The sequence below is a fragment of the Pleurodeles waltl genome, chromosome 7 (genome assembly GCF_031143425.1).
Source record: "Pleurodeles waltl isolate 20211129_DDA chromosome 7, aPleWal1.hap1.20221129, whole genome shotgun sequence".
Taxonomy (NCBI): domain Eukaryota; kingdom Metazoa; phylum Chordata; class Amphibia; order Caudata; family Salamandridae; genus Pleurodeles; species Pleurodeles waltl.
The window spans coordinates 560142835-560169172 of NC_090446.1; the positions used below are offsets into that span (position 1 = coordinate 560142835).

General features: G+C 43.1%; 1 protein-coding gene across 3 annotated transcripts in view; it reads left to right on the forward strand.

The window, feature by feature from the left end:
- Positions 1-26338, forward strand: part of TEP1 (telomerase associated protein 1) — a 1055001-nt gene that overhangs the window by 996464 nt on the left and 32199 nt on the right. For all 3 annotated transcript variants that reach the window (XM_069244315.1, XM_069244314.1, XM_069244316.1), the window contains one exon: positions 19307-19450. In XM_069244315.1, coding sequence (XP_069100416.1) covers positions 19307-19450 — 144 coding nt within the window. The remainder of the gene's footprint in view (positions 1-19306; positions 19451-26338) is intronic.

Here is a 26338-nt window from a genome sequence, read left to right on the forward strand (position 1 = left end):
AAGACACTTGAGCATATATAAAAGGACAATTTAACATTTTTAACTTGTGGCGTAAAAGGGCCGAATTTCAAGAGTCAGATTCATTTTGGAAGTTGCCAATTGAATCTGGGACAATTGAAGACAGGAAATCTTCCACTTCAGCAGGTGGTAAAGAGGTAAGCTTGTCGCCAAGACGAACCATGGAGCATTCGTGTGGCAGCAGTATTCCGTGGTGTGCCCAATAATGAGTTCAAAGCCGCATCCTCTATGAAGGGCAACTCATATGCAGCTTCCCGCAGCAAACGCACCCACAACGTGCATGTACGGTAATGAACCCTTAGCGAGAACATCAACAGATCCAATGAAAGAAGGCACTGCGTAGAAAGACAAACTTTTAGTGCATGTTCGAATGAGCACCTAAGGCATCGAAACACAGGCTGCGCATAATGCAAAACCGGTCTGAATGACAGAGACCAGTCACACTCCAATTGCTCCAGGAGTGTTGCTCCGAAGTACTGCGTCATGCATTCACGACACAGCTGCACTGGTGGGAGCGCTTTCATTCCTTCTTGTTGCGGCGGGACAGCCATTGCGCAGAAAAGTAGCAATAGCAAAATGCCACCTATTATAGCCAAAGTTATTGGAAATCCCCCGAAAATACTGGAGAATGTTGAGTGGATGGCTGATGGTAACCGAATATAGAGGACAAGGTGTGAACAAAACCAGAACCAACAGCCTTAAAGAAATTTGCGATTCCAGCAATACTGGACTCTTTAAATATTCATCCCACAAGCTCACCAAAGTGTCTCTGAAAGTTGGTACTTAAAAGGGACTGTATCTCCGCTGATGACCTTGCCACCTGAAGTGCGTAGGTCTTGCGTGCAGATGTGAGCGCCACATCTTTTTGGAACAATAAAGCCTTGAGTCTTCTCAACTTGTCAAAATTCACATTAGGAGTTGCAGTATGGGGCCAGATGTCAGCTATCTCTTTGTCTAGTGAGAGGCTAGAGTACGTTCCCGCAGCATGTAACAATCTTAGAGACCGAAACAACATAAACTATTCCGGCTCGCATCCCACAACAGTCTTCACTATTGAGGAGAACATAACTGCCATTTGAAAGCACCTGGCACGTAGGTCTTATTAAGGGGACTGGAACTCCCTTCAGATAACAAGCCAAGATCACTGCTGAAGCGTTACACACCCCGTGCAAGGACAGCGATTTACAAATCATCAAATGGCTGACAGAAGTCTCGCATTCACTACCATTAAGAAAGACTTCTTTCATGCCACTGAGACAGTTGTACGAGAAGAGCAGCTCCCACACCTCATGGATGTAACTATCTTCCAGCCTTTTTATATCTGCCTACCGGAAAGTGTTTTAAACAGGACGTGAATTGAAGTGTTGAAATAGGCAGATTAATGACCCGGTGTTTTAACCATTCAGCAGATGGTATTTCAGCCACAATAAAAAGCAAATTTTCTAACTTTTCGATGTTTAACATATCATAAGTTGCTTCTTTCTTAGCCATTCTAAGCCATTCGTTGTCGCATTAAATTTAATGTAGAAAATATATCCCTTGTGCTAACATGTTGCCAGGGAACGCGACCTGCCTTCAGTGTTTGAAGTGTCCAACCCAACTGCATAATGGACCTTAGTTGATTCTGTCCATGGTGTAAAGAAGACATATCACTTGGTATTATGTCTGTTGCAGAAGTATATTCCGTCGGACAGGGTATTAATCCCATTGTCTACAACAGCTAATGCCTTCTGTAAATTTTCCTGGTCTATTTTCCTTAAGCGGCAGATGCTTCTTGTTGGGAAAGCTTCCAAATTTAAGGAAGTCGTGTAAGTCAGTGTTATTAGACAGGAGACTGAGGTGTTCTCTAACAGCATCTAGTGAGGAACTCTTCAACCATTGCTGGCATAGTTTCCCTACACTGTATGTTGTTACTATACCCGCATGTTCGGATGATACATAGCGAGTGTCCGGCCTACTAGTTCTAAAATCCCCCCGTGGAGTTTATAAAACGTTTGTGACACCCATTGGTATCTATTGGCCTCAATAACAACCGCAAGGACGTGACAGTGAAGTATTGAACTTGCCATTCTGGACCCACTCATCGAGCTGCTCTTCAGTTGCATTTATATATTTTTGCCATTTATGAAATTTTGCAGGGGCAGGAATACTGGGCGCATTCAATTCCTTAATCTTTGCTGAGCCTAAATACCTTGTTTGTTGCACAGTTTCAATGAAAAATATCATTTGAACAGGTAACAGGCATGCTCTAAACAAAGCTTCCCTTCTCCTTATTTGCCAAACTCGTGTTCCCCGCACACTTTTCAAATCAATCGACTTCAGCCAATATTCATAGCCTTCTATCACCAACCGGGAAACAAAGGAATCCGAATAATTACATTTAGTGTCTGTCAATAATATATGTACATTTTCCATTGATGGCAATTAAAAATAATAAGACTCAGCGTTTTTAACATTGTTCCCAGAAAAATATGCAAACTTTTCAGAATATGTTTTAGAACTTCCCTGTGGTGGAGTCGGACAATGTTCCCATTGTGTGTAATTAATAACAGTCTTTGGGGTACTTGCTCTTTGAATGAAATGGTGCCCATAATAATTATAGCAAAACATATCACCATAATTTTCTTTAGGTTGATAAACATCTTCATTTTCAAATACAGTATAATACTGCAATTCAGTCAACGTAGAATCAACTGTTTTCACAACCCAGTCATCAGAAACAACTATGGGTATTATTACATCGTTCATTGAAAGTTTAAATACATATGGCATTTGAATGACCTCTGTTGGGCCGTATATGCCAAATGTTACTTTATCCCGAACAGTCCCATCAGGAATTGGTATAGCGGAAATGTTCACAAAAGACAAGTCTCTGCCGACCTTGTGAGAAGAGAAATGGGGTTTTAGGACCTCATCCACCAGTTCAACTGTTAGGAAGAAAATGACCATGTATTAATAAGAAAAATTTTATAACAAAACCAATCCAAAGGAGGAAAGCTAGAACAGTCAAAGAAAGGCATAGATAGTTCCATGGGAAAATAAAGTAATTTGTTTTATCCCAGTTTATCAGCTTGCATGTTTTTGACAGTTCAGATGTAGAAGAGGCGAATGAGTCCGAGAAGGTGTTGTTGATGTCGGCAAAGTATCCAGAAGCGGTTTGTGCAAAAGCTAGAGCCGTGTCTGTAGGTGGGGAACTGGTGGGGGTTTCCCGCGGCGGTTCAGAATAAATGACGCCATCCGTCTGTGTTAAAGTTGTGACAAATCTATCAGTACTTTCTGTATTGTTTGTTGAAACAGATGTTAGTGGAACCAATGCAAGATCATTATCCACCCCCCCCAAGCTCGGAGAGGTGTCAGTGTTGCTGCTCACAACTTGTAGAGGGACTTCTTGACCAGTAGGGAGACGGATTCGGGAACTACTGGCTGTTCCTCTTGGTCTGCTGTGCAGGATCGGCCACATGTTGTATTTGACATTGTCGATAGATACAAAGCGATTTTCTTTAGCACCAGCCAACGGTGGTAGAATGATAGCTCTGGTACCGTGTATTTCCAAGACTGGGACCGGTGCACGATAAGAAGGACCAAACTCCTTTTTCACAGCAACCTTTTCACATACTAGATCCCCAACTTTAGGAATCCAGCCAGTGGGTGTTATTGGTAAATCCTTAATTCCTGCGAGGCAGCACTGGCAGAAGTGTTGTCTTCACAGAACTGTTGTAATTCCTGTAAAACAGTGACGCATTCATTTATGTCAAAGGGTGTTTCTGCCGCCTCCACGCCAGGACCATCAAGATCTGGAACATACATTCGAGTTATGAACAGGCACTCATATGAAGTAAGACCCCCCAGGCACCTTCTAGGCAGATTGTTAAGTACTCTCTGGACTCCATACAGGTTATTAAGCCAACTACGACCCGTACCTAAGACTCTGGCTGTTAAGGACTGCTTTAAATCATGGTTTTGTCGCTCCTCTACACTATTTCCCTCCTGATGAAATGGAGACAAGTAATGGAGTTGGATCCCTAACGAAGCCATGGCGTCCCTGAATGCCCTTAAGGCGAAAGCAGGGCCCTGGTCCAAGTGGAAAGCCGCAACTGCATATGTCCCGATAAAGCCTAGCAAATCTTTAATAACAGTCTGAGCGCCAGCCGAGCATTGTGGCCACACCCATAGAAATCTGGAGCAGGAGTCAACAGCGACTAAAATGTATTTGTATGCACTATCCGGTGTTAGGGGACCACAGTGGTCCAAGTATACACATTGGAATGGTTTGTTGGAAATTATGAGCGGTGTCTGCGGTGGGCGTTTGGCGGTGGAACCCTTAATCTGTTGGCAGATGGCACACCAAAGGACATACTGCTTGGCCTGTTTGTATAGCCCTGGCCACCAATAACATGCTTGCAACAATGATATTGTAGCCGCCACATCAGCATGGGCAGATGCTACCCTCTCATGCGCTGCTTTAATCAACTCTGATCTTATGTCTTTGTTGGGAATTACTTGAACCCCCACACCAGGTATCATTTCTTCAGCGTCTAGGCAGCCTCCCATTCGGTAGGAATTCTTAGCAGGAAATGCTTTTGGATAGGACGTGCCTTCAGCCGTAGATTTCACGGCAGCCCATATGTCATCGTCCGGTTTCGCTCCTGAGCGGGTTACTGCAGCAACAGTAGCCATAGCTATAGCTGATTTCGCAGCTTCATCAGCCAGTGTATTTCTAGCAACGTGTATTCCAACACACTGGTGTCCAAGTGTATGTACAACATGGACATTTGGTAGCGTTTCCTTCAGATCCGCTACTTTCCCCCACAGAAGTCTATGTTTGATGGTGTTGCCTTTAGAATCTCTGAACCCATTCTGGCGGCAGTAATGCAGGTATTCATTCAAGGACTGGACACAGTAGTACGAATCACGGACAGTCAGTTGTTAACTGTGCAGGATCCGTATGTTCCAGTGCCATCACCAGAGCTTTTAGCCCTGCTAGTTGTGCTGTGCAGTCCCCTAGGGTTTGCATGAATGTATGCTGGGGACAGAATTTATTATCCTCCATGTAGGCCCTTACGACTGCACAAGCAGCGGAGTACTGATGTTTTGTGCCTAATGCAAGTTGTGCCTCTTTGATATTGATCAGTACGCAGTGTGTTTGCTGGAACTGGGTATTCCAGTTCATATTGCAAAAATTCTTGTGTTTGTAACTTTGGGTCAAAAATGTAGTCTACATCAGTGGCCATCAAAGATGTTGCCCATTGAATCCAACATGGATGTAATGCTGTAGCGTTCGGAGCGCTGGCATTGTTAACAGCCTCACAGGCTGGAATTGGAGAGATGACAATAATGGGTTTGCCTTGGGCTAGTGGTCTTTCCTTAATGATGGCCATCTGAACAGCAGTGAGAATTTTTTCCGTGGGAGCAAAGCGTTGTTCTGCTGCTGAATACAAATGTGATTTGTATGCTATTGGGACTGTCTCACTGTCAATTAGCAATTACTCTGATGACCAAATGTGTTTTGTTGTCCCTTGTGTGTAAATGTTGTGCTGCAAGCATGTCTGTTTGAAAAGCTCTGAGAATGCATGTTTGTTCGACTGTCCAAAATTTACTTGAAAAGTCAGGACGTATTAAGTCATATAAAGGTTTTATGCGTGATGCATAATCAGGGATGTAAGTTCTGCCAAAATTTAGAAAACCTAATAAAGATTGGAGTTTTTAAATGGTATTTGGAGGTTGTAACTGTGCGTATTTTTCCAAGAATTGTGGCGCTAGGCTCTTTCCTTCACTTGACAGCTCATACCCCAGAAACAGGACGCTAAGGAAGGCTATTTATGTTTTTTTTTAAATTGAATTTGTAACCAAATTCGGTAAATCCCACAATAATGCGTGCTACCTGCCTTAAATGTTGCAGTAATTCATTACTAGTGCGCTGAAACTGGTTAAGTCTCTACTCTCAGGCGCTATATTTTGGCAGAAGAAACCATTGGAAATGTCCTGTGTTGTTTTATATTTTTTGCGCACTGTGTTGTTCATGAGTGCTGTACTAAGTGAGTTTTGTATAGCACAGTGTATGACTGTTTAAATGTCTGTAGTCTAAGACTATTCTGTACGAATGATCCGGTTTAGCTACTGGGAATAATGAATTATTCATGGGTGAGACACAGGGTTCGATTACGCCCTGGTGCTTCAGTTGTGTGAGGATTTCCCTCACGGGTGCTTTAGCATCATGTTTTATTGGATATTGGGGTTGTGGCTGGGGTTGATTTTTAATAGGGATTACACGATAGGGGGAATCTTTATCCCACCCTACGTGATTGCGATATAATGTGGGTGCCTGCACCAGTGCCCAATTAATGACGTAGCATTCTGCGAGCTCTTCGGGAACAAGAGGCAAGAAAGAAGGTTTGATAGCATCTTCCCCATATGGGTATGTACGGACAAATTCAGTTGGCCAATCCTTTTCGGCCAGTAGAATATCATATATGTTTACGGCGCGGTCCCAAAAGATTGCGTTGATTGTGCGCTCAGTGTCTCCTAACTGTAGCGTTACTTTGTACACCCTATCAGGCGTGAAGACACGCATGTCCGCAGTTTCTACTTGTAGGAAGTCGTTAGTTTCTTTCACCTCCAGATGCTCAAGAAGATTCCAACAAACTATTGTGACCTCTGTTGCGCTGTCTAATAGCGCTAGTGCCCACTCCTTGTTCTTAAAGAGAGCTCTCTTCTTGAGTGGCATGTTGAACAGCAGCTGCTGCCACCTTTTTCTTTTTGAATTGTGTTTTTTGTTGGGGAAGTTTCTCTTCTTTCTTAACAGAAACTTCTGTTGAGCATTGTGATTCCTGTCTCGGTTTCAGGTACTCAGTTCTTCGCTCTGAACGCCCACCTCTCTCACTGCGTCTTTCCGATGAGTCCTGAAAGGAACAAGATTGGCATGTATCAGTATATTGATATCTGTCAGGCGTTTTTATATTATTTCTATTTCTGAGCTTATACTATTCTGTGGGGTCGCCGGATGTGGATATTCTCCCCTTTCTTTTTTGGGTGTTTGTTGATTTTTATCCCAGCGTTTCTTATTACTCTCAGGAGCTTGCTTGGTAGAATCTTTATGAGATTTACCCTGAAATTGTGGTTTTGTTGGTCTGGCCTCCAGACTATCTCAACCAATGCTAGAATAGGTCTCTGCGATAATCTTTGGCAGCTCACATTCTTGATCCTGTGGAGCAACGTCTCGGAGCCGCATACGCACTGCTAGTGCAACTGCTTCCCCTTTAAGGTTACTTAATATAATTGAGGATACTGTGGCAAAGTTGCCCATTAATTGCATCCCCAAGTCCAGGGCCGGGGGAGGCCCGTATTCATCTTGAATTTGTTTCAACACTTCCGGTAAATTGGCAAGTGACGGTGTACCATGCGCGGTAGTATAGTGCATGGCAAATACCGTGCCCTATGTATTACAGTTATCTACAGTGGGAACCATCCTGAATGGCAAGCACATTGTTAATATTCTATGTTTATCCTTAGGTCCCATATGGGGAAATACTGCTTCCAGCACATTTCTTTTTTGAGCTAACCAAAACAGAAATTCTTCTCGTTTGGCAAGTACTTTACCCATGATCGAATGTACAGTCGCAGGGTTAATGCCTGGCGTTACTGCATGTGGTTGCGCCAGAGCACCATGTGCTGGGTTTGTGTTTAATGTTTGCATTACAAATTGTACTAATCGTCTGTATATTGCTGTCAGATCAGCATATAAGCGGCGGACCTCAGCTACCGTTAGGTTTGCTGCAGTAGAGTGAGGTGTATAAGTGGCTAATAAAGGCCAGGTGGACCATCATTACTAAGAGGACCTAACCTAACGTGTAAAGTTGTGTGGGGTAGGGCACCATCAAGCCAATTATTATGTTCTTGATAAGATAGTGGTACTTCTAAATATGCATATGCTCTGTATTGTGCAGGTACATTTGCAGGTGTATAGTGATGAAATGTATTAGTGTTCCCATCAACTGCTGGAAATGTGACTCAAGAATAAAAAAGATCTGTTCTATATGCTGGATGTGCGTCAACAACAAATGGGACTGGACCCCACTCGGCCGTTAGGCCATGTGCCAGGAAATGTGCAGCAAGGGGTGGTCTCATATTGACTGCAATTGGTAACTGTTGTGGATTTGCCATAATGGATCATAAATTGGTTCAGAGATAAGTACACCAAATGGGGATTATCCTTTTATTGGTTCAAGCTTGAACAACCTACAGCGTTAGATAGGTACTCCCTAGTTAGCTGAGGAGGAAAATCCTCAATACCACAGACGTCTCCGTAAATAGTATTGAGGTGTCTTTGTATGTAGTGAGATAGAGATATTCAGGAGGACCCAAAAATTAGAGCTTGACCAAACAGTGGCGGCACCACGTCGCGTAGGCTCTCATTATTCTAATGAGACTACTGAATTTGAGCAGCAGAATCGCCTGCGGTGTGGGAGACTGAGTCTTAACCCACTACAAGTGACACCTGTCGCCCCAGTCCGGGGTTTTCTCCGGCTAAGTAGCAGTGCCTCATCCCTACCCAAGAGCAGGGATGATTGGGCAGCCAGATCTTATCTGTTTCTCTCAGTTACATTAGTCTCACATATACAAGGACAAGCAGAGTCAGTATATATTTCAATAAGGTTTTTAATGAAGCAACTGCATCTTAGATACTAAAGCATGTACTGCAATAACCAGGATGATAAAGCATGACAGGATTAAAATTGTGACAAGGAGAGTGAAGCATAGAAATAACGCTGCCATTAAAGTCAATAGACTAATTCCTACCTAGGCTATCTTGGAGCACAGCATGTTAAGCTATAGTTCTGCCTTTAAGGTTCCCCTGGGAAGAAATCATCCCCCATACCTGAGCAAAGGCCTGAAGTCTGCTTAAGCAGCTGTAGCTAAGCGTTCAACAATCAGCATACAGTTGTGGTCATCTGGCTGGAATCTCCCTCCAACTTGTATGGGACAGAGAAGTGTTTTTATAATAAAACAACTGATGTTCTGAGAAAATGTCCCTACGTAAGGATGTGTATGTTTCTATGAATACCAGTGACAAAGCGTTACCACGTTTTACCGGCAACCTATCTCACTGCAGCCTTGAGAGAAGCACAGAGTGCTTGTTTCAGAACACAGTGCTGGCCTAAGCAAAGAACAGCTAGATAGAGAGAAATAAAACAAGACTGCAAATATGGCTATTGTTAAAATAATAAACGAAGCTGAATAAAATATATCTAAGTTAAAGTGCACATCGGCAGGCCTAGTGTGCTAAAGTAACATGCATGGTGCAACAGTAGGAGGCTGACTCCCGGAGAGCAGCAGTGGAGTGCTGTTGAGAGGGAAGCCTTCACTGTGGTCTGGTCCATGAAAAAGCTGATGCCATACTTGTTTGGCTCTCACTTCCTTGTTAAAACTGTCTACAGGCCTTTCAGGTGGCTAATGCAAATGAAGAGTGAAAACCCCAAACTGTTAAGGTGGTCCTTCTATCTACAGGGAATGGACTTTACAGTGGAAGACAGACCTGGGACTGGCCATGCCAATGCAGACGGCCTTTCCAGGTTCTTCCACTTAGAAGATGAATACTCTCCTGGGAAGGGTTAGCTTCATCCGCTTTCGTTTTGGGGGGAAGAGGGTGTCATGTAGGAAAGTGCCTCTATTGATATGGTAACCACCCACCCTCACTTTTTGCCTGGTTTCTCGTGCAATTTTGAGTGACAGTGCACTGCGTACCTACTAAACATGTCCCCAGTGCCAGATCTCTTTCTCCCAAAACTGCACGGTTGTTTTTCCAATTGGCAAACCCTTTAGTTGCCACTGTAAGCCCTAGTAAATGGGACCCTTGGTACCTAGTGCATGGGACACTAAAGAAGGCCCCTGAGGGCTGCAGCACAGACCTAGCCACCTTCAAGGACCCTCTCACCAACTGCACTCAGTGCTGCCATTGCAGACTGCATGTCTTGATGTAGAGATAAAATGAAAACATGACATGACTCACACCATGTGTGCCATGTCCCCTAACACAGCATGCAGTATATGTAAGCCACCCCTTTGGCAGGCTTTTACCCTGGTGCAGTGGTTCTCAAACGGTATTGACCCGCAGCTCCCTTGACCAATTGGCCATTGGCTTTGGCTCCCTGTTTTATTACTGGTTTTAGCTGGGGTAAGATGTGAGCCCCGCCTCAGTAGTCCTTTCATTTTAATCCCAGAAGAAAATTGGGATGAAGTTATGGAGAATAATGTGTGCAATGTAAGGATATGTCTATTCTCTCTTTTCACAATATTTGTGTGCTCTTGGGCCATCTAGTGACTGTATCTGTTTGCTGTTCATGCGCACTCAGCCTGGAGCTGGACACATCCAGCTAAAATCAGCTAGGGGCACCGGGGTACCATGGCACACAGTTTGGGAACCACTGCCTTATGCAACAGTTTCTACTCATTATCTGCAGATGATATTCTCCAATTTGAAAAAACCCAGGTGAGAACCTGGTGCACATAATACAGGACGTGGTCAGGTTTGGAGAATACCTAGTTATTCAGATCAAATGGAGCAAGTCGGAGATTTTCCCACTTACTAATATCCCTATTAGGATGGTTCTGCAACTTCCGTTAACTTGGAGGATAGAGTCAAATATTAGGGTATCGTCATCAATAGAAACAGCTCTGAGGGACAGTTATGGACTGATGATTGAAAAACTTGCCGAAATTAGAGCATTGAATCCGACTACACCTAGCTCTGGGAGCCAAAATCACACTTGCTAAAGTGGTAGTACTGCTCAAAAGTTTGTATTTGTTCGTCCATGTACCCATACACCCAGGTTATCATACATATGCTAGACTTCGAGCATTAGTGACTAAAGTAGCACAGCTATGGAAATATCTGTGACTTAGATAGTGTCATGCTCAGCCCCACAAGGCCGGCTTATTTGCTATGACTGATCTCAAAGAAAAGCATCTTTCTTGCACAATCGCACCACTAGAGAGAGAGAAAGAGAGAGAAAGAGAGAGCTCAACAAGAGCTTGGGACAGTTGTGCGTCATTTATTTTAATGCCGGCTAATGCCATTCCTTAAAGCCATCCGTGCACTACAGGGAGTGCAGAATTATTAGGCAAGTTGTATTTTTGAGGATTAATTTTATTATTGAACAACAACCATGTTCTCAATGAACCCAAAAAACTCATTAATATCAAAGCTGAATATTTTTGGAAGTAGTTTTTAGTTTGTTTTTAGTTTTAGCTATGTTAGGGGGATATCTGTGTGTGCAGGTGACTATTACTGTGCATAATTATTAGGCAACTGAACAAAAAACAAATATATACCCATTTCAATTATTTATTATTACCAGTGAAACCAATATAACATCTCAACATTCACAAATATACATTTCTGACATTCAAGAACAAAACAAAAACAAATCAGTGACCAATATAGCCACCTTTCTTTGCAAGGACACTCAAAAGCCTGCCATCCATGGATTCTGTCAGTGTTTTGATCTGTTCACCATCAACATTGCGTGCAGCAGCAACCACAGCCTCCCAGACACTGTTCAGAGAGGTGTACTGTTTTCCCTCCTTGTAAATCTCACATTTGATGATGGACCACAGGTTCTCAATGGGGTTCAGATCAGGTGAACAAGGAGGCCATGTCATTAGATTTCCTTCTTTTATACCCTTTCTTGCCAGCCACGCTGTGGAGTACTTGGACGCGTGTGATGGAGCATTGCCCTGCATGAAAATCATGTTTTTCTTGAAGGATGCAGGCTTCTTCCTGTACCACTGCTTGAAGAAGGTGTCTTCCAGGAACTGGCAGTAGGACTGGGAGTTGAGCTTGACTCCATCCTCAACCCGAAAAGGCCCCACAAGCTCATCTTTGATGATACCAGCCCAAACCAGTACTCCACCTCCACCTTGCTGGCGTCTGAGTCGGACTGGAGCTCTCTGCCCTTTACCAATCCAGCCACGGGCCCATCCATCTGGCCCATCAAGACTCACTCTCATTTCATCAGTCCATAAAACCTTAGAAAAATCAGTCTTGAGATATTTCTTGGCCCAGTCTTGACGTTTCAGCTTGTGTGTCTTGTTCAGTGGTGGTCGTCTTTCAGCCTTTCTTACCTTGGCTATGTCTCTGAGTATTGCACACCTTGTGCTTTTGGGCACTCCAGTGATGTTGCAGCTCTGAAATATGGCCAAACTGGTGGCAAGTGGCATCGTGGCAGCTGCACGCTTGACTTTTCTCAGTTCATGGGCAGTTATTTTGCGCCTTGGTTTTTCCACACGCTTCTTGCAACCCTGTTGACTATTTTGAATGAAACGCTTGATTGTTCGATGATCACGCTTCAGAAGCTTTGCAATTTTAAGAGTGCTGCATCCCTCTGCAAGATATCGCACTATTTTTGACTTTTCTGAGCCTGTCAAGTCCTTCTTTTGACCCATTTTGCCAAAGGAAAGGAAGTTGCCTAATAATTATGCACACCTGATATAGGGTGTTGATGTCATTAGACCACACCCCTTCTCATTACAGAGATGCACATCACCTAATATGCTTAATTGGTAGTAGGCTTTCGAGCCTATACAGCTTGGAGTAAGACAACATGCATAAAGAGGATGATGTGGTCAAAATACTCATTTGCCTAATAATTCTGCACTCCCTGTATATGAAATGACGCACGATGGCCTTAAGGAATGGCTAGTGTCACACAAAAAGACGCTAGTGGGTCACAAATGGCGTTGAGCTGGTTAGCGGCAAAATTCCTGCCACTAATCAAAAAAGCACTCCTATTTAAGTATAGATAGGAGTCATTACTACCACCCCAGTGCCCACCACAGGGGAGCAGTGTCCTCTGGGCAAGCCCTACATACCCAGTGCCAGGCAGGGGGCCCACCACACACATACACTTACCTGCAAATTACCTGGGATGGGCTCCCTCCTCCAGTAGTGTCCCTGTGGTGCTGGGGGTTGGGGTGGGCATCTTTATGCCCATTCCATAATGGTTCCCCATGGAAATGGGCCTACCTGCACTTTAACACCTGGTCTGACCAGCCGTTAAATAATGGCGCTAAGAGGGCTTAGCGCCATTATTTTGGTCCGCCTCCCATCCACACATTGTTTCTGCGCAGGGAGTTAAATATGGCGCTGGGGGGCTAGTGTCATTTTTAGGACATGAACGCCTACCTTGCATCTCATTGATGCAAAGTGGGTTGGCGCAACCTAACAATTGCGCTATTTTGACGCTAGACCCGTCTATCGTCAAAATACAAATATGGAGTTAGGTTTGCGCCGATTTAGCATAAAAATAATACAAATTATGCTAAGGCGGCGCAAACATTTCATAAATATGGGCCTAAGTATTGCGTTAATGTCTAAGATATAAATTCATTGAAACAGTTAAATGTATACACTGGGCTATATCACAGTTGCCAATATGGCAGGAAAAACAAAGGTGTACTCTCTGAAACGCTCATTGCGTCATAGTCTTGCCTCAATCATTGGATACATGAATAAAGGCGACACTATGCCGGCTACAGCTGCACAAGATTGGAAACTATTTCCTAATGTGTGTTCTATAATTGAGCAGTTTCGTGAAACCGGCATGGTCAGTGCACTAGTCAAATTTGCATTCGTCCAAATCAGACAGGTCGCCTTAGAATTTCAATTACACTGAAAACGTAATGAACAATATGGCATTAAAAATATTTTGCTTGAGTACAGGGAGCAAGTCTTCAATCAATCAATCAGTGATTTGTTAAGTGCGCTACTCACCCGGCAGGGTCTCAAGGTGCTGGGGTGGTACTACTGCTCGAAGAGCCAGGTCTTGAGGTGCTTCCTGAAGGTCAGGATGTCCTGAGTCAGACGTAGGTTGACTGGGAGGGAGTTCCAGGTTTTAGCGGCAAGGTTGGAGAAGGATCTACTGCCAGATGTGGTGCGGTAAATGCAGGGAATGGTAGCAAGGGCGAGGTTGGCGGAGCGGAGTTGGCGTGTAGGGATGTGGAATTTGAGGCGCTGGTTGAGGTAGGCCGGTCCGGTGTCGTGGAGACCTTTGTGAGCGTGAATCAGGAGCTTGAAGACAATCCTTTTGTTGACGGGGAGCCAGTGGAGATCTCAGAGGTGGGCTGAAATGTGTTTGTGGTGAGGGAGGCTAAGGATGAGTCGTGCAGGGGTGTTCTGGATGCGCTGGAGTTTCTTCTGGAGCTTGGCCGTTATTCCCGCGTAGAGGGCGGTGCCATAGTCCAGTCTACTACTGACGAGGGCATGCGTGACGGCTCTTCTGGTTTCCACAGGGATCCATCTGAAGGTCTTGCAGAGCATGCAAAGGGTGTTGTAGCATGAGCATGTGATGCCGTTGACCTGCTTGGTCATGGAGAGGGAAGAGTCCAGTATGAAGCTGAGGTTGCGTGCGTGGGAGGTAGGCTTTGGAGCTGCCCCCGGTGTGGCAGGCCACCAGGAGTCGTCCCATGCTGATCTGTTGGGGCCAAAGTATTGAGGAGTGTGCTCATGCTGGCATCTAGTCGCTACTATAAGAACTGCAGTTTGTTGACACGATCCAGCTTCACTGCTGAAGAATAACATTGTTAGTGTAGATTATGGATTCTCCTCAGCAGCTAACATTGATAGTGTAGATTATGGATTCTCCTCAGCAGCTGTGACCACAGCTCCCCTGGCTGTTTTTTTTGCAGGGCACCAGGGTGCAGCTGCGCCTCGTTTGGGAACTACTGCTGTACGAGGACCCACAATGTCCCAACTGATCCTTCTCCATCTTACTGGACAATGCACTGATATTACCAACAAACTAGATGGCTAGCCACAATGTTGGCTACAGCAAAGCTGTGCATACTCCAGTTCTGGCACAACAGTGTGTCTGACCATCATATGACTCCTGGTCACAGGACATGTATAAAGTGGCATCCAACGAACAAATTATTGCAAGACTGAATGATTGCGTAGAAAAGTTCGTGAAAACATGGAGAGGGTTCCTTAAAGCCCTCTAACACTGCTTATAAATGTCACAATAGGTGTTTTATAGGGGACCCAATCCCCAGTGCAGATGCTGAGCCCACTTAAGGACCCCTGTGTTTGAACTGGAGTCCCTGGCCCAGGACTAGATATGTCCATCAGAGTTTTCCTGATCTTACGATTTTAAGACACATAGACGGCGGACTGCTCCCTCACTCCCTTTTTTTCTTGGACCTACTCTTGCCCATCTTTCCCTTTCTCATACCCCCTTCTGTCCTCTTATCCCTGCCTCACCCCTACCTCCCTTTGTTTCCCCTCTTCCCCACATACCCCTTTCTCTTTTTTTTTCATTGTTATATTTCTATTTCTTATTTTATCTTATTTTGTTCTATCACGGACCTCACCTACGAGATGAAGCACATTACTTTACTTTTGGCTCTTGATGACTATGTCAGATACATGTATGTTTGAGCATGTGGTTACCTGCCCTGTGTAAACCTGATATTCTCACGTATTCATTGCACTGCATTGCGCTTGTTGTTGTTTCGGGAATGTATACTGCAAAACCTTATTAAGTTCATATTAAAAAAAAAGAAAATGCCCAAAAGTTGGAGGGTTGACCCCAGAAAGTTATACCTCATTTGTTATGGCGTGCCTAGGAGTCATTCTCATCAAATAGCATGTGCCAGGCATACATTTGGCATCTCCAGGCACCCACTTCAGAAACCTTTTTGACCTGAGGAAGATCAGACGTGGGCTGAGCCTTCTGTGTGCGACCTGAGATGAGCCACCGTGGACTGGGCCTGCTCTCTCTTGTACGCAGTAAAAAAGAAGTGGAGTGCAAGGGTCAAAAGTCTAACCTCTTGTTAAAGTCACGGGGACACAACAAGCTACAGGAGGCCTTTGCCTGTAACTGCCCAGCTGACTAGAGCCAACTCTACCTGGACTTGACCTTGCTGTTAGGCCTTTACCAGGCATCTTGTGGACTGCTAAGCACCAACCCTGAAGTCCTGGAGGGGCTTTAGCAGTGTACTCCTGTGGTGGATTGCTGCACAATGGACAAAGTTAGAAGGTAAAATCTTTGAAGAGAAAATTGCACCTACCACAACCACTGACCATTATTGGCACTTTGTGCTTCTTGGTGCTGTTCTTACTTAAAACTTTTTTTTAAAAGTCACACCTCTGGAGTTTTGTCCTTTTGGTGTCATTTTGTTTATTAAATTTTACTCTATATTTCTAACTTCAGTTTGAGATTTTCTTGATTGGTTTTTAACTTATTACTGTTTTGCATAAATACTTTAGACATTGCCCTAACTTAAGCTTGTCTGCTGTGTGCCATAGCTACCAGGGGATTGAGCTCTGGTTAATTAGGCGACTTTGAGAGTGCACCCTGACAAGGATTGTGATTATTTCTCGAGGTGAATAGTCACCTATCACAAAGAATATTACGTTTCTTACAGTTGGAAAGATAGGTGTTGTCATCTGAGCTATAAACATGGCAGTTTTAAGAAATACATGGTTCAGGCACCCTAGAGGTTAGCATAGACATGCTTTCAGCATCGTTCGAGTGCTCTTCCCCTTCATTTTGTTGAGCTACAATCGTCATTGTACCAGATGTTATCATTATTGTTGCTTATTTTGTTTTTTCATTCCAATTCCCCACCAGCCAAGGACAGTGGTCCACAGGAACTTGAGAGATTCTTTTGTCACAAATTCCTGAAACCATTGAAAATGCTTGAGCAGCCTCCATGCAACTCATTCTTAGCATCCTATTACTATATAAGTTCCTCCTGTGATTTAATTGTGGTGGTTGAATTTTTTTCATTTAATCCATCTGACAGGATGTGATGTGTTGAATGTATTTTTAATTGTTTTATGTACATTATTCCAGTGACTGTTAGGTGTTGTCTTCTGCTCATTACCTATGGTTATTACACCACCCTTCAATGGAACAGTGCTACACTCTTTTGTCCTGTTCATCCTTGTTATTCTTAAAACATAATTCCTGATATACTAGATATCCTACTGTGGAACTTCTAAACCCCACTCCCTAGTTCCTGACTCTGATCCCTTAACCCTCTGTTTGTGCCCCATGGCTTTCCTGAATCATATTCTCATTTGGTATGTTTCTTTCAGGAGCACATAGGTTCTTTGTACCAATTCTTTCTCTGGTCTGAACAATGTCTGGGTCAGCCTTCTCTTATTCCAGATTCTCCTTGAGTCAGATTTTCCAGCACAGTCGAAGCAGGGCTGCTCCCCACTTTGTTCATTTTACAGAGTGGTACAGGGAGAGTGTAGCTAAACTCCCTGAACCACTGGGAAGATGAGTGCTGCTGATCTCAAACAAGTCATCAAGGAGGGCCTGTCTAGATGTAATCTATGATCAGTTATGTTCATCATCGTCCCTGAAAATATTGAATGATAGGTGTGAATATATTAACTGATTTAGAAACAGACGAGAATATAAGATCAACAAGGACGCTGGTGTTATGTGTACCTCTAACAGCATAAGTACATCTTAATTGGCTGATGGCAGGCATCCTCTTGGTAGAAACTACACAGATATGCATTTTGGCATGCCAAGGTTGGGAGGTAACTGAACCTGAAATGGTGGCAGACCAGTCATCTGATCTCAAGTCGCTAGTCTGCCATCTTATCTGGCAGAATTCTGTCTCTGAAAACAGGGCTTGGAACATATTTTCAAGAAAAGATAAGAAGAGTGTTGTGTAGTGCTTTGGGCATGTAAAGGGGGGCATTCATGTGGGCGTAGAAGATGCCCCCAACACACTTTGGGGTTACGGGTCAAGTGCCTCCATTTGGTGCTAGAAAGCCTACCATCAGACGCAGATATTGCTGGATTACATTTATTTGATATAGCAGAGCTCCTGATGAGCATTAAAGTAGCTCAAAAGTATATAGATAGAAGCTGTAAATGTGGGTGTTCGGTGCCTGACTTTTCTGGGTGATTCCTTTAGCCTGGTAAATACTCATTCACAAACCAATAAGCCTTGATTTGTATTTATATTGACAAGTTGCAGTGATGTGATCCCAAAATGGTCTGCCTTTATATTAGGTGATGTTTGTAAAGCAGAACATCTGTGTAAATAAAGATAATGTTTAAATGTGTGTGCATCTTGCACATGAAAGTTGTTTTAAGAGATATTTTATCAAGCTAACAAGCAAACAACAGAAGACAGTATCTGCGGTTTGCAGCTGAATGGATTTGTGAGACTAGTTGGGCCTGGGAGACTTCAGTTACCCTCAGTGTTTGTTTTTATAGCTGTGTATTGTATTATGTGTTACTGCTCGATGCACATTGTTCAGTAAATATGCTCTAGGTAGAGGTTTCATTATTAGAAACAGATTAACCATTTCAGAGGCGTTACCCCCATAGCTGCTTTCTGTACATTCTTTATTTTGTTTCTTTTAGACAGACAGTTATTGTGTGCACTGTTTTCAGTAATTTTTTTACTCTTTACAAAACCTTTAAGAAAATTAATGGCTTTGGTTTGCTGGAAGGAGGAACGCACCATATTCTATGAGTGACACATCCAATGGTCAGAATAATGCAGCTGGCATAGTCTGACCTCTTTTGAAATTAATTTATTTAAAATAAAATGTATGTCTGTTTTCATTAAAATAAAAAAAACATATACGTGGGTTGGGGGCAGTTTCAATCGTACCATAATAGGGTGCAGAGTTTGAAAAAAGAGTCAAAGGGGATCCATGCCTGCAACAAATGTTGAGTTTTCCATTGAAAGAGGTGGGATTCATCCAAACATGAACTACTGGACTATCTGGTGGACTGGTTGAGAGCATCTGTACCTTGTTTGGCTTTTTCTTTGAAGGAAAAAGTGCCAGAAAATGATGGTGCCACTGGGTAGAGGAAGGTGAATTGGGCTAGTGGCTAAACTAAACTTAGCCACTAAACTTAGAATACCAAAGTCCTTATCCTGGCTGCTCTCCCAATCAAATTGTCTTGTTCTGGATAAGTCTGTATTCCTTTTGTGTCTTTTACTTTGTGTGCTAAAACTGGGAATCAGTATTATATGTTGCATAAACAACTGAAATTTGGTTTCTTTCACCCATCTGGAACCGTTCACACAACTGGACCACTATGTTTATTTATGTCTTGTATGCCATTTTTAATGTGTTCATTACATTTGCATTTATATAGCCATGCTTTGCTCTTATGAGGTCTATCTCATGCGTAATTCTCAGTAAATATTGCTTTGTCAGTAAGGATCAGACAGACACAATCCTTTCTTATTGTACCTCTTCATTATGTCAAGAGTTCAATGGATCATCTGCTTTTTTTATTGTCTGCAGTGTTAAAAAAAGCTACAGCTTTGATGTCGGATTTTTTGTCACAAGTGCTGTCCTTTTCAACCCGGAAGAAATTCTACTCCTAGGGCCAGACGTCAGTGATCGCAAGCTTCTCAGTGTCAGCAAGAGATCCATGAGGAGCCTCAGGTACTGTCCTTGTGAGGAGACTAAACCTTTTGAACTGGTATTTTTCAGCAGCTCTGAAAATCAGGGAGTTACTCATAGTGGGTAGAGGATTGTGTACGGAGGGGAGGTGGTTGTCTCTGTTTGCATATTTGGGGGCTATGAAGTAAAGTTATAAAATGCAACCAGCAGATGTACTTCCCAGTGTCTGACTCTTCCCTCCCTCCCCCTTGAGGGTCCCTGTTCACTGTCCTATACCCCTTGAAGCAAGGTCTCCTGCATTAATGAAGTCCGCCTCCAGTACAGTTGTATAACACTCATTTCATTTTTACTTTTGGAAGCATTGTGGCTTGGGTTATCAAGATGTCAGAACAAAACCCTGCATATTGCTAAACAGACAGTGTCAAGACAATGACCCTGAGCATCTCTGAGTAAATGCTCTAACTTTTCTGCCCAGGTCTGAAATGGGAGATGTCCAGGTGCAGGCTGTTCATCTCCTAAACTCCCACAGTGTTCAGGTTGAGCAGGTTTCATTTGAGTCACCACCACTGCAGGGGCTGGTATTCCGCTAAGGCAAAGGAGCGTCGCCCGAAGGAAAACATAAAATGATAATAACAAAGCTTCATTATTGTTGAGCTAGGTGCATAGGCCCTTCTTAAACTGAGGTGTTGGTTAGTGCTGAAGGGCTTTGTAGTGGAGGGGCTGATGTAAAATGATATGAGCTAGGTTGAGTTAGGTGGCGCGGGCTGGAGGGAGGAGTGATTGATGCACAGAAGTACGCATGACGCTTTGGACAGTCATGGGAACTTTGCATTTCGCCACCCAGCTGTATTGAACAGCCAGGAGGAGAAGGTGCACAGGGCGTGAGCGCCAAAGTAGGGCTCTCACACCAATCACTGCTGATGACAGCAGTGTTGTGATTGGAGGGGTGTCTGGAAGACTGTGTGCTTCCGGGTAGAGGACAGAGGAGACGAACCAGTCACCGTAGTTGTGGTAAGTGGTTTTCTTTTCTTTTTTCTCTTTTTCTTTTATTCCCATCTCCCCTGCCCCGCCACCTCCGTTCAGTGGCAGCCGCCACGGTCCTGTGACATGGGTGGTAGGGTTTTTGTGTTCACCACAAGGTGGCATACATGGGCAACATTCTCAACTAGAATGCACTGATGAAAGCCCTGTTTTCCTGGAAAACTGCATCAGCTGTTACTTACTAACCTCCGGTGAGAGCTTGAATTGGTTTATGTTGCAAAAGATCACAGCTAAGCCACATATGGTTATTTCTAAGACTGCTTCATGTCATTTGTGTTCCATACTCTTTTTTGTCATTCTAACCCTCCCATGTCCTTAAGGCATTCTTAACTCTGACCAGAAAGAGGACTTCTGAGAATATATAATGTTATACAAGACTTCCTAAGTAATGCTGTTTTCTCGTGTATGCCTGCCACTATAGGAAGATCTACCTCTAGGTATTACTATTGCTGGCCCCTGATCACCATCAACACCTCGGGTAACTGAGAATGCTTTGGCAACTGGCCTGATATTCCCTTCCATATTTACATGTCTTCTATTTTTGTAAGCTTTGCTCTCTTATCATCAAATCAAGCTTTATTCGGTCAATTAACCATCAAAGCATCACATACATTAACAGAAAAATATAATCTCATTTTATAATCTGTACAATAATTAAATAATTTAATAAAAAAACAAACACATGAATAAATACGTACGTGTAATATCAAACTACTCATCTAGAATCCTGCCTGGGCACACTTCATGAGTCCTTATTTAAAAGGCAGTGACGTATATGCCATGCTGCCACTAAAAACTTGCTAACTGCTAAAATTAATTCATTTGAACTATGGCTTTTTAAAACCCTTATTGCTATACTGCAATTTTTCAGCACCATTTCCCGACAGGTTTTTCGAATCCATTTTGACCGCGGAATAAAATATGCAGGGCAAAAAAACATAAAATGTTCAACTGTTTCCGGGGCACCACCACAAGCCGGGCATATATCTGAAGTAGTAATTGGCAGTTTTATGGGATTTCACTAATTTATGGGGATTCTTCCAATAATCTTCCAACCCCAAAATCCGAAACCAATTGGATACATGTTTAATCCAGGGAATAATAGCTGCATTTGGTCTCTTTAACAAGTCGAGCAATGAGACCTTGTATAAATCCAATTCAGGGGTGGTCCAAAACGTTATCCAGTATAATAGAGATCTTAGAGAAATTAAATCATCTACTCGGTTTAGGCCCAAATTAAGAAACATTGGGATCAGTGGTGTGCTGCGGGGGCACGCTATCAAAGCCCTTGCAAAATTGTTTTCTTCCACAGTTAGCTCATTACTATTGGAGGATCCCCATACCTCCGCACCATAGACAGCAGCTCCCTGCGCCTTAGCCATATAAATCTTAACCGCTGGAGCTACAAATTTAGTTATAGAACTTTTGTAAAAGCGCAGGATAGATGATGTTCTGTGGTGTAATAGCTCCGCACGTTTACTAATCCGGTCCTCCCAATTTAATTTACTGGTCAACCTCACACACCCAAATAATCTATTGAACTAACCTTGCTCCAGGGAACTCCATCCAATTTAACAATGCATCTTTTACCAGGACTGGAGCTAAACACCATCAGTTTGGTTTTACTAATACAAAATGAATTGAATCTATCAACAAGAATTTGTAGACCCATCGGTGTCTTTGAGATTAGAAGTGAATCATCAGCAAAGAGAAGAATAGGAATTTTCTGTGCATTCATGGAAGGGGCATCATTCTGGCAGGAAATCAAGGTCTGCACCACCTCATTAATGAATAAGGTAAATAATAGTGGAGCCATCACACAGCCTTGACAAACTCCCCTTTGAATGGGGATTTTTTCAGTCAGCTCTCCTTGATTGCCCCGACGCACTTGTGCATATGTATTTTCATGCAATCGCTTTAACAATTGTAATATGTTGGATGGGGTTCCCACACTTCCCTCAGTTTTTCCTCTTGGGACCAAATCAAAAGCTGATCGTAGATCTACAAAGACAGCATATAAATGTTGCATGGCGAGGACTATATATTCCAGTATAGAATAGCCAGCCTAAAAACTTGATCTACCGTGCTGGTTTTTGGGCGGAACCCCGCCTGAAGTGAAGAAAGAATCTTATGATCTTGAACCCAGCTAGTTAGCCTCCCTAAGAGTTGTTTGGCAAAAATATTTTGTATGTTATCAATGAGGCTGATTGGTCTATAATTAATTGGGAGGTTTACATTGCCCTTTTTATAAATAGGAATGATTTCAGCCCCTTTCCACGTACCTGGAATTTGATCCCCTGCAGCAATTCTATTAGAGATCAAATTTATATACCAGGACCATATAATTGGCTCAGATCTATAAAGATCTCCTGGTAACTTATCCGGCCTGGGAGCTTTTCCAGGTTTTAATGAGTTGATTGCATCAAGGGTTTCTTCCATAGAAAAAAAAATACAATCCTCGGGGGCGTTAACACCCTCCCCAGGTGAATCAAGACTAAAATTTACAGTGGACCTTGGTGAAAGAACGTGATCTGCAACATGTGGATCATGCGCCGAAACATCAAGAGGTATAGCATAAAGGTGAGAGAAATGATCGACCCAACTTTCAGGTTTTATATGATTTCTAATAATATTCCTAACCCCTCTTTGTCTCTTGGACAACGATTCCCAGAATAGAATATTATTATTTGCTTTTGAGGCATCTAATAATTCCTGCCATATAGAATCTTCCCATGATCTTTTTGCTAGTAAGATAGACTCCTTGTATATGCGTCTGGCTTGTTGAATCTCCCCCAAGCAACCAGTCAGAATAGCTGTTTTTAACTCAGACTTTGCCATTAAGCAGGTCTCATCAAACCATCCATTACTGGCCTTATTTCCACTGCAAGGCCTAGAACCAACCGTTTTGTAAAAGAAGCTCTGCAGTTCCATGGCCAGACTATCATGTATACTAAGTATTGGGATGTTATCAGCATCCTGTTCTTCATAAGCAGCCAGGTTATCTATGAATAATTGATAGATCCCTTCTATCAAATGGGGGTTAGACATCACCTTTGGCCAACCAGCCCTAGTAGAATTATTACTCAGGTGTGGGGATGGAACCACTGTGTATTGATTATTAAGTGTTCTCCTAGACACCTCCCCTGAGAGAGTGAGAATCGGAGGAAAATGATCATTCTCGCATCTTCCATCCGCCCTCATATCCCTCAGAAGAAGCCACAACCTAACATCCACCAAAAAATAGTCAATAACACTTGTGAACATACCTCGTTTGAATGTCGGCACGAGGTTTAAATCAGAAGGTGTACAACCATTGCAAGCCCTAAGTCCGTATTTTAAACAAACCGAGGCCAGTTGGGAAGCCACACAAGAGGGAGAACAATGGCGAGAATTAGTTATCTGTGGGATTCCCCAGAGTTCGTCCTCTTTATCTGTTAAACCGCTGAGCAAGGCAGAATGCTCAAATGTGCAGTTCAAATCACCTGCTATAATTTAAAAAATTGAAGATTGTAAGGTGTCTAAAAATTCGGACAATGCAACTAGGGTCTGTGACTCAACCCCGTGTGAGACAGACAGAGCATAAACATTAGTGACAATGATTTTAAAATCCTGCTGAAACAAAATTTGTATGCCCATTAGATCAACACAATCAATATCTAATATCACGTGTTCACATTGCAATTTCTTGTTTAAAAGTAATAGCAGGCCTCCTTTGGCATGGCCTTAGCCCTTCCCTGATGGTTGCACAGGGATGCTAAATGAAAGAAACCCCATCTATATTGGTTTCACCCTCAGCCCAAGTTTCCTGAAACAAGCAAATGTCCTGACTGTTAATATACATAATCCATTCTGGATCGGACAATTTCCTGTCGAGGCCGGCTAAGTTCCAGGTCATTAAGGTTAAATCATGATTACCTGACTCAGTTCCAAAGGTCGAACAGCCAGGCTCCCTCAAGTCCGTTTCCTCATTACAAATCCTAGGAGACACCACCCTATTACTCTCATCCGTATGCATAACCTCAGCAGGTCCCCACAGGTACTACCCAATCAGTAGCTAGTCATACACGATTTGACAGCAAACAGGGAATTTTTTGTCATCATAGATGGATCATTTCCCTGGAGAGCTTTGCTTTCATTCTGTGGCTTGTTTCCTCATGTGCTGTCATAAAACCATGACTTCAGTGCTTTTTCTACACTCTGTGAGCCCACGATGGAGGGTTAGTACACCTGCACCATAGGTGCAAAATATTGCTCCTTGTTCCTGCTAGGTCTTCAATGCATGAGATTGCTGATCCTTCCTCTACGATTGACATTGATCATATCCAATATTCAGAGTTTTCCCCACTGACATTTCAGGGAGGTTGGACTCTCCTTGGGCACACCATTCTTGCCTATATAGCCAGCAGGCATGGATTTCTTCAGAGCAATGCTGCATCAAATGGTCTTGCGCAACATCCCTTTTCTTGTGTTGATCCACATGCTCTTCCAACTAAACAAGAGACTGCGGAATACTGTACCTGTGGGCAGGATGAAAGATCCACCTCCACCTAGGCAAGTGAAGATCGCAGGAGCTAAACACACTACTAAGTCTTAGCTGCTTAGGGCCGACAGGAGGGGGTTTTATAATTCCGCAGTCTTGTTTCCAGGTTGAAATGGAATCTCATCAGAGCGCATGCTGCATTTCCTTCATTAACGATCATTCTGGTGGATATTCTTTCTATCTACAGTTTCCTCGCCATTCCTGCCCCCGCCCAGTTGTGAAGGATGTTCACGGTCATTTGAATAGTAAGGTTTCAAGTTAGATTTGTTGCAATGCACGTTCACAGTCTAATGTTGCTCACCTCAGCTTCTTGGGGTTTAGAACTAATGGATGAGTAACTGACATTAGGGTGCCAGGGTGGTGCTTTATGGCTCCAGTGATGTCATGTTCATACAGTAACAAACTGCAGCCGTGACTCAGCAGACACCACCCACTAGCACAGCAGAGCTATTGGAAAATGTCCTTATCCAGTTTGGCACCTGGAGATGCACAGTTGAGGAACTTGCAGGTAATTAGAATATCAACCTGAAAGATTATGTTACTTACCCTGTAAACATCTGTTTGTTGTGTGTAGTACTGTAGATTCACATGTCCTGCCTACTCCTGCTAGTTTTGGGTTTGTACATTTGTAACTTGTTTTTCTACAAAGAAGTCTTTCAAGACACAATGGCTTGGTGAGTCCTCCACCAGGGGTTGGTAGTTCCAGGTCTTGGCAGTGATGTTTGAGAATGAGTCAGGTTTCTGTTGTACATTTATTTACTCTATAGGTAAGATCTTTTTGTAGACACCAATATGAAAAGACTCTGTAAAGGAATCTCAAGATCGAGATTGTTATTCCTACGTGTACCTACTTCTGAAATAATTGTGTATCCTGTTGAGCACAAAGGAACCTTTCTGGTATTGCACATGGCTGCAGTTAAGCTGTGAGTAAATAGCTATCAGCTGCCTGGACATATTTTTGGAGAAGGAAATTAGACTGGTAAATGTGCTGCCAAAGCTTAAGCAAAATGGTAGTCCACTTTAATGCAATCTTTTTAGCGGCCAGATGAAGTTAAATCATACAGAGTAAAAGAACATGCTAGTGTGATACTTAGGGCCATCTGTACCAACACATTTTCCCATAGACATAGAATGGGTAAAACCCTTTGATACATCTGGCCTTTAGTAGGATGTCCATTCACTGTTTCCTTATGTCTGTTATGCATGCACAAGGGTGGGGTGCCCGGACACAGCATAACTTATTTAGTACTTCTCCAAACTTTTTGATCTGTGAATCATTTGCCGGGGATTTGCATTACTTCTTTGCGAAAAATGTCTTGCCTGCTTTCCTCTAATGTGCATCCCTTCCC